Source organism: Branchiostoma floridae, unplaced genomic scaffold (assembly GCF_000003815.2).
Source record: "Branchiostoma floridae strain S238N-H82 unplaced genomic scaffold, Bfl_VNyyK Sc7u5tJ_472, whole genome shotgun sequence".
Classification (NCBI taxonomy): domain Eukaryota; kingdom Metazoa; phylum Chordata; class Leptocardii; order Amphioxiformes; family Branchiostomatidae; genus Branchiostoma; species Branchiostoma floridae.
The window spans coordinates 531-10,304 of NW_023365873.1; the positions used below are offsets into that span (position 1 = coordinate 531).

At 41.8% G+C, this 9,774-nt stretch overlaps 1 protein-coding gene across 1 annotated transcript; it reads right to left on the bottom strand.

Moving 5' to 3' along the window:
- Positions 1-6,113: 6,113 nt before the first annotated feature.
- LOC118408864 lies at positions 6,114-8,349 on the bottom strand (the record flags this gene model as incomplete). The annotated part of the gene is made up of 1 exon (XM_035809723.1): positions 6,114-8,349. A coding segment is annotated over exon 1 (2,236 nt), but the record flags the coding sequence as incomplete, so codon positions are not given.
- Positions 8,350-9,774: the final 1,425 nt, after the last annotated feature.

Here is a 9,774-nt window from a genome sequence, read left to right on the forward strand (position 1 = left end):
TCATTTCAAATGGCTTATAGATAAAGGTTTATGGCACATGGCTCATTATGTGGGTACTAAACAAGAGACAAGATGTCATTGCTGTTAGGAACAAAATGCCATAACTCGGCTGTGGACATTGGCAATTCCATGCCACAGTTTTGTATATATGGTGCAGAGAAAAGTGATTGAATAGAGACTGAGCTGAATTAATCTGCAAGACTGGGCATTACTGACCTTTGGTACTGAACAGCAATGAACTGTGTTGCTCATATCGACCCCGTACTGCTTCTCCATTCCTGAAAAAAAAAAGAAACCTGACTATAGATTGAGGTACAATCATTTTCCACAAAAGGTAAAGCAGTTCATATTTACAACTTTACAACAAGGCTCCTGTACAGAAAGACATTTGTTCAAGAAAAAAAGGCCAGTTGATGTTTAACTCCTTAGTTATGTTGAACTTCTTGTTTGAGTGTACAAAGGTGTGAGGAGAGAATTTCCCAGACTGACCTCTACCTCCTGTATTTGTCTTTGCAGGTTGCAATCAAGATCATAGATAAGACACAGTTGAATCCTTCCAGCTTGCAAAAGGTGAGTGATGCATGTCTACTTCAGTAAAGTAAATCAATACCGGCCCTCGTGATGTTCATGGTTTATTTCTACATTTGGATGGTGCTATGTGTTTTGTGTCCGGCATTACCAAGTACACCAGGGCTGGTGGTTTCACTACAGTCAGGAACGCCAATTTTCTTTCTCAGCGCTATATGGTATAGAGGAAATCTTTTTGTCCCCTGTATATCGTTGGGAGTGGCTGTGTGTATTAGAGTGTAACTGGAATTACAAATGCTGCAAATAGACTTAATTCTGTACAAAATTAATGGAGTTATGAAGCTGTAAAAGACAGGAAGGACAATCAGTAAAGGTTGCTGAAGTTTTAATTATTAACAGGATTGATTAGCCAAATAAGTTGCATTAAACAAGCACAGATCTCGTTTATTTGACTCAGGTGTATATTGTTTGTTCTTCCTTGTTAGAAGTCTAACATCTGAGGGTTTGTGAGTTATGTTGGCAGCTAGAACGACAGCCTTTTGTAATGAGCCATGGTAACCAGTCCATCCTGCAAGGTCAAATTCAGCTGTTGTTTTTGTCTGTGCAGCTCAAGTTTGACTCCCCTGTCAGGGTTAGGGACTGAGCAGTCAGCAGTTTACCTTGGGGAACAATGGTTCACTTGTTACATTTCACCTTTTGTCTGGACACAAAGAGTAGCCAAACAGGGTCACTATTGCTTACACCACAAGACTGAGGTGTCCAGTGTAGCTCATCATGGTTACACCTTGTTACCAGTCAAAAATTATAATATCGGACTTCTTGAATATTGTATTTGACATGTATTCTGTATAGAGATAAAACTGGAAACAAGTCAAACGGAAGTCTGTAGGTGAGGGGAAAACTGCAGAATGAGTAATCATGAGACAAACAAGAAGGAAGCCCAGACACAGACTAGACCTTAGAACAATACCCTGCATTTCCCTTATAAGGAAGTGGGGTCCCGGCAGTGTCCAGTGCCTGATCTAGGTTTAGTTTGAGCTACTAAAACACAGACCGAAGCCTCCTCACTCTGCCCCAACTACCCACTAATTTGTACCTCTGCAGATGTAATGACTTATTTTACACCAGGTACAAGTATTGATTAGTGGGTAAAAAGGGAACATTATGTAGGGACATGTGTACAGGCTCCAGAGTGACTGGTTGGGAGAGGGTATGCACTAAGCAGTTTACATAGTCCTATAATAACAATAGGAACTCATAGGGGTCAGTAAACACAGTAGCCCACAGCCATAGTGTTCGGTCAGTTAATACTAGGTAAATATTGGCAACAGAATGTGCCCACCAGGTGTATATCTCACAAGATAAGAACGTTTGAAAGAGCATTGTGGTTATACTCATATGAGATAGTCATTGTGCATTAATTTCAAGCTCTAACCAACTGTAGTCTTTTACTCACATAAAAGCATCAATGCCACAAAAATAGTTACCAAGTTACAATCTGTACTTTGGCATGATTAAATGCAGCCTTCTGTGTACAATTAGCACAAAATGGTGTTAGACATCCTGGTGCATTTTCCATCTTGTCCAGTTTGGAATACAACATTTCGAAACTATGTTTTACTGTATGAACATTCACCTCACCTCACCTATCCCTTGACATTGATGATTTTAAACTCCCAAGAAATTAGTCCCTAGCAAAGTCTTCTATGGAAAGAAAGCTGAATGTAGAATACTGTCTCTTCAATGAAGTCATTTTGATATGTGTCTGCTATCAGGTCATTTAGGAGGCAACATTTGTTATACTGGTCATTGTCTGTTCTAGGGAACCATTTCAGAAATCAGAAAGTTTTTAAACTTTAGAATCAAAAGTGTTGCCCGGACTATTGAAAACCTGGTGTAAAATTCAGAGGACAACCCATATTGATAAATCTTTGAACAAAATCTTAGAAAAAAAATAGAAGACTGCAACTTTATTTTGAATACTAGGCCATCATTACCCTCTGTCTCTAGCACGTGATCTTTTACCAATGCCTGGCATGTATGCCACTCAAGCAGGTGGTGCTAGGACTGGAACTGCACCATGGTGGGCAGACTTAGCGTCATGTCCAGCCATTGGCCTGTCCTGTCAGCCTCCCATGGGTTCGGTATTCTGCCGTTAAACCTCCGAACCAGTGTGAGGTACAACAAAGACGGCCAGGACAAGGCAAAGCGATGAGGTCACCAGTCCTGGTGTTAAATATCCAACCTTGACTCACGTTGCTGAGGAGGTTGTAACTGTGGTCTACTCTATCCATATCTTGACTTGCTGCTGTAGTTGGTATAGGCTTGAGGTCTTATGTTTCATATCTTGCATGGGTTTTGAAATGAGGAGGTTGTTCACTAGTTTAATACAGTCCCAATCTCCACATCTACTAGATCTAGACCCAACTCAAGTGTTGACTCAGTCTTTTTTTGCACCAGATACTTGCACCAGATTTGGTTGCATATTTATCACAAGGTTTAAGTTAGACTTTGAACTAGGTAGGCATGTGTGATATAGTTCATTTGCCTAATTATGATGTTCAAAATTCAGTATTGGTTACTTGAAAAACAAGTCTGCACTTTGAGAATGGACACCTTTATTAAGGTGGCACAACCCTCACCCAGTGGTAGATCTTTTTTTTTTCCAAAAACAAAATTTAACCACATGTCTTTGAAATCCAGGAACAACATTCCTTTTTCGTGCTATCCTATTTTAGCTTTTAAGCTTATAACTACAAAAAAGTTTGTGTGCTAATTTGCATATTATCACACAGAATTTTTTTCATGTGCAAGTTTTTCATGTGCAACTCAAGTTTTTCACACAAACAGAGCCCTGTCCCCAAACAAGTGTGTGCATTTGCATGTATTTACATACACAAGAGCTGAGATTGAAGAACCTTATAAATTTTCTATTACTCTTGTATTCTTGGGCCACGTGATGTATTGTTTCAATACAGGTAGTTATAAATCAAACAGGAATGGAGTCGGCCATTTCCCCCAGAATGATTGTTGTGGCAGTAAACAAAGTATAGGTGTCTCAAAGGAGGGAAATAAGAATGGTTTTATAATCCATCGGAAGAAAAGAGACATATGCTGTCCTACTTCATAAGTTACGGGGTAATATAAGAAATTATTAAAGCCATTCCTGTTATCCTAATGTAACTGTGGATTCTTGTTTATCACAATGTTGCAACTCCCCAAAGAAAATATTTGGCAACTTGTATGTTGAGTTATAGTACTATTTGTAGGATGTCTTGAAAATGACTTGTTCCTAAAATCTCATTTGCCTTCTCATGGCATTTTAATTATATCGGAGAGTATTTGGATTGAGGGACTGCCAAGCAGAAGCCTACCTTTGTTGAATAGGCTGGTCGAAGAGCAAATAATGCAGATCAATGACCACATGTTAACATTGGATGCACACATTGTTTGAACAGGATTATTTTGTCTTCCTCATTACAATTTGATGTTATGGGAATAAGACACAAATGACGGCTGGGAAATGAAGTATTGATCTACAGTGTACCTTTTTGCGGGAAGCATTGGCATTGTATTGTTTAAACTATCTATCTCCATACCTTGCCAGAGCTTGAAACAATAACCTCCAATATGCGCACACATCTTTTTATGGAATGCAGAAAAAATACAGACAGCTTTCAATTTTGCAGACTTTGGCAAAGGTTAATACCGTCCCCAAATATAACAGTAAATGGAGTGAAAACAACATCTGGTTGTAATTTTAGTTATAAACTGACCCAAAGAAACAATTTCTGTTACAACTAGATATAGCCCTTTTAACATTGGTAAAAATTGTATGAAAAAAATAATGTGCAAAGTTATCCCCATCAGAAAAAGTTTGATACCTCTCTGCCCCTTCACAGTCCTTTGTGGTTTCCCCCATTATGCTAGTCTTTTCATGCAGGATTTGGTAATGATATGGACTTGAAAAGGTCATCAGACTACCTGGAAATGGTCCTAAAGCTATCAGACAGATGGTGCAGGTCTGGTAATAAACCTTCACTATCGTTAGGCCATTCAGACATCATTTTACGGATCTGATCTTGTCTGTGAACTGGTCTCCCCCCTACAAGACATATTGCTCCTGTTGATCAGAAGACACAATCTGTGATGAAGCCTTTCGTTCTATGACAAATGTTGAAGCCAGCACATTGTGTATCTGTCACATGACAAGAACACTGTCATGAACTCATGAAAAATGATAGTAATAGTAATACGTCTTATGTATGTCATCCCAAAATAAGCACACTCCCAGCAAATTTAAGGTTTACAGAGGATGTGGTTCAAAGAATTGAGCTAGTGCTGCCTTATACGCTGACAAATACGGTCTGCGTCGGGCCAGCTGACATGAAAGCCATCTTCTGGGCTCAGGCCTTAAATCTTCATTTTTTTAAATGCTTATGCAGAAGGAAATGTCTTAAGGTTGCAGACAGGTAGAATATTAGCTGTCCTCTGGTCTGAAGTTTTGTCATGTAACTTTTAAACATATTTTGGTAGTCAAAAGATTCGTGAGATACCTATCATAAACTGCATTATCAGGATTTGACATTCAGTGTAAGATGTTTGTGTACACTTCTAGATAAAGCTGTGGGTTAGTCTAGGATACATTAAATATTCATAAGTATTCAACTCCCTGATTCATGGACGCAATTGTAACTGGAAATGACAAGAAGTAATGTGTCATGTGATGATATTTTTATATGTAGCTGATGTTCTTATCACATGTTCATTAACCTTATGTGATAACGAGTAACCATGGATATTTGTCTAGGTTGTCTAAATACACAGAGATGTTTAATGAATTATCTTTTGGTAAACAGCATCAAACCTGTCCTGACACAATGGGGTACTTCTTACTTTCCGAAGAAGCCATCTCTGCTATCTCTTTGCACAGGTGGTCAGGTCAGATATAGGAGCATCCTGATAAAAAGTCCACAGTATGCACTGTATGGCCTCAAGGGCCTACTTCATCAGCAAAAACTACTGGGTCTAGAAAGGGAGGCAAAGTTACTTCTGTGCTGTACTGATGGATGTTGGGTCAGCGTAGGCTTAAAACCCCATTCCTCAAGGGGAGATTATGTGCTCGTAGACGTCATAGCAGAATGAATAGAAGTAGTCCGTGCATATTAATGGCGTTTGTGACTTACACACTAATGTACAGGTTTTGCATCGTAAAGTTGAATTGCACATTGACCATTCCTTATCAGAGTTCCCCAGTAACTATATTGTTGGCCTGGTGATGAGGCAGTAGACTTCTGAGACTTGGCTTTGTGCTCTCAGCACTGTGGGCTGGCATGCCAAGATGCCATGAAAGAAAGCATTTATAATTTCACAATAAAACAGAAGCAAACACATAAGTCATAACATCATTTTAGTCTTGATTTTTCGGTCATTACAGTTTCAGACGTACTTTCACTCACTCACTCACTATCCATGGTTAGATTATACTGCTGCTGGGTTCCCTGACGCAGGGGTAGGCAGCAGTCGGCCAGTCTTCACACTCCGCTTCCATTTGGCTCTGTCCAGTGGGTCGACCCCTGTCAGACCGCACTCCTTCAAGTCCCTGCTGACACAGTCCCTCCAGGTTTTCCTAGGTCTACCACGACCTCTGTTGCCAGATACTTTCAGTTTGGTGATCTTATTGATGCAGTCACTAGATCTTTCAACGTGCCCAAACCATCTAAGACGGCGGGACTGCAGCACTGAGATGATGTCCAGAATACCAAGTTTATCAAGTAAGCTAGATGAAGGGGTCTCATCCCGGGGTTTGACGCCACAAATCCATCTGATCATGGCACGGTCATTGCGGCGCAACCGCTGTAGATCAGAGGTGGTAGGTGCCCAGGTTTCACTCCCATGAAGCATGGCCGCACGTACACAGCAGTCAAACACCTTGCCACGGGTTTTGAAGGGTAGGTGCCTGGAAGTAAGGATGGGCAGGAGCTTCTTGAATTTACCCCAGGCAGCGCAGGATCTGGTGGTGACTGCAAGCTCACATCCGCCACCAGCACAGAGCATGTCCCCAAGGTAACAAAAGCTGGCTTCCACGTCCAAGACCACTTCATCCACAGTGAATTGTGTTGTAGGGCGGCCATCCAGTGGCCTAGCTTCCCCTCGACACCGCGGACATGTATAGTTCTGCACAGCTAGCAGACTCCCTCTTATGCCACAGCATCTCTTGTGGACCCAAAAGTTACAAACTGTACACTGGATGGAGTTAGCACCCACCCCGGAACGGCATACAGCACACGGGAAAGATCCAGTTTCCTTCAGTTTGTTCAGTCCTTGACCAGAAATCATGATCTTTGTCTTTCCCATGTTAACCCGCAGGCCTTTGCGTTCCATGCCCGACTTCCATGCCTTCAGTCTAGCGATGCATTCTTCCAGGGTGTCTGCGATGATTACCAGGTCGTCTGCGTACAGGAGCTCCCAGGGGACTCCAGTGCGGAATTCACGAGACAGAGCTTCCAAAACGAGGATGAACAGCAGGGGACTGAGGACAGATCCCTGGTGAACGCCAACACCAACGCCGAACTCCTCGCTGTACTGTCCGTTCACTCGCACACGGCTCCTGGCATTTGCGTACATGGCCTGGATCACCCTCACGGCCCACTCCTCAACACCAAGACTTCTCAGTGCCCACCACAGCACCCTTCTGGGAACTCGATCGAAGGCCTTCTCCAGATCGACAAAGGCGAAGTACAGAGGTTTGTTTGCGGCTATGAACTTCTCTTGCAGCTGGCGCACAATGAAGATGGCATCGGTGGTGCCTCTGCCAGGCACAAAGGCAAACTGAAGGTCGTCGATGTTGACCATCTTACGAATAGCTGAGTCCAGCACACGCTCCAGTAACTTCATAACATGGTCGGTGAGCTTGAGGCCTCTGTAGTTGCCTCGGTCTAGAGCTTCGCCTTTCCCCTTGTAGAGACTGAGAATGATGCTCTTCTCCCACTCAACCGGCACAGTTCCGTTCCTGAAGACCGCTTCAGTCAGTTGTCTAGTCAACTCGATGCCCTCCTCGCCAGCTGCCTTTAGCATCTCAGCGTTGATGCCAGAAGGGCCCACAGCTTTTCCAAACCTCATCTTACTCAGTGCCTTGCTGATCATCTCAGTAGTGACTGGTGGAGCAGGTCCTACAACTGGAGCAGCCTCTGGAAGCTCATCCATTGGCCAGTCAAACTCCACGTTCAAGAGCCTGTTGTAGTGTTCGACCCAGGCCTTCATCTTATCCTCGTCGTTGAGGGAGAGTTCACCTGCGTCGTTCCGAACGCACATTTCGCCTACAACATCCTGGTTGGAACGCTCCATCTGTTTGGCTACGCGGTACACATCTGCACCTTGAGGATCGATGACAGCAAAAGTCTCTTTCTCTGCTGCAGATTTGGCCAGCCAGACAGCGTGCTTAGCAAGGCGTTTGGCTTCATTGTAGGCAGTTTTTGCGACCATTGCTACCGCAGTTTTACCTTGCTTCCTAAGGGAGTTGAAGACCTTAAACCGTGCCCTTTTCTTGGACACAGCTTCTTCTACATGGTCATCCCACCACCAGGTCTCAGGTTTCCACAGATGGTTCTTGGAGTACCCACACACGCTCGCAGCCGCTTCCAAGAGCGGGGTCTTCAACCTTGACCAGAGATCCTCTACCTCCCCACCAGTGGCATCAGTAGTGACTGACTCAACTTTGGATACAAAAGTCTCCCGGAACTTTAAACATCTAAACTCATGATTTATATTCTTCCTTTTCACCCTCGCTGCTGGGATGACGGCTCGAAATTCTGGGTGCATGTGCACCCAGGTGCTCCCAAAATTGGAACTGTGCACCCAATTATTTTCTGTGGGCGCACAGGGTGCACCCAAATATTTTCTTACGTTTATGTATGTAAAGATATAAAATTATACAAGTATACATCATATTCTTGACATCTACATTTTGTAAGTGTTAGAAAGATAATAAAGATGTCTGTCATGGTACTTGTTTAAGAATTTGATAGCTTGTAACTAAATTTTATTATTTGGTTATCACTTAAATTTAAGTGGTGCACCCAAAAATTTTTGGTGCACCCAATTTTTTAAGCTGGGTGCACCAGTGCACCTAATCCCAAAAATGAATTTCGGGCCCTTGATGATGTTTCTTCATATCTCCTGTACATTTCTTCTAGGGCTTTTGCTAATAACCTTGTGCCAGCATGAGCATTTGTTATACCAGCAGTGATTGACTCTTCGTCAGCGCCTGTAGTTCTAATCAGGCCTAGAAGATTGCCTTTAACCACCAGAGGTGTAACAATATTACTTATGGTGCAGTAAGTCATTTTGCACTGTACATGGCTTACAGCACATATTTCACTTTTCAGTCACCTTTCTGGGGAGTGGAGCGAAATTGTCTTTTTGCATTTCCTCTGGGTACATCTGTCTGGCAATAGCAATAGAATTCCTTGTTTCTTGGAGTTACTAAGAATTTACAGCCAGCAATGCACTTAACTTATGTTAAGTCATAATTCTTAAATTTTCATTGTGCCCCAAAAAGCAAAAATCTTGTCCCTTTCGATGTTATAAATGTAACTTGATACATATTTTTAGAATCCGGCAGATCATACAAATTTGCATAATCAGGATTTTTAGAAGCGTGTTACGGATGCAATATTTATGAGTTAAAAGTGCTATTATGGCACACATTTGAATTATAGAAGGTTATTAGGCCATTCAAGTGTTTCTTAGCATTAGATGACATAAGCTGCATCAATGATGCTGTGATGAATGTGAAGGAAATGTTCAGTACTAAACTTGAAGGTTTTGCTCATACCTTATCAAACCAGTAGTGACATGTGGTTCATTATGTTAAATATACTAACAACTTTCAGCATACTAGTAATAGTAGTATTTTAAACTAGTGATTGTGGCATATGAATTTAGCCAGAATATATATGTATTGTAAGAGTATTGAATATGATTTCTGTAACACTAGATGACAACACTAACACTAGATGACAACACATCCATCAAGAGAACCCAGCCAATGAGAAGAGCCATGAAATACATTTATCCTCATAAATTGTACAAAAATACCTGTAACCAGCACATTGCAGAAAAATGTCCTTGACTTACAGCTTGAAGAACACTGTAACTTATATAGTACACAAGTAATATCTTAAGCAATATTATATATGTGAGTCTTAATACGAAACAAGGACTGATGAGGTACATTGTACTTTC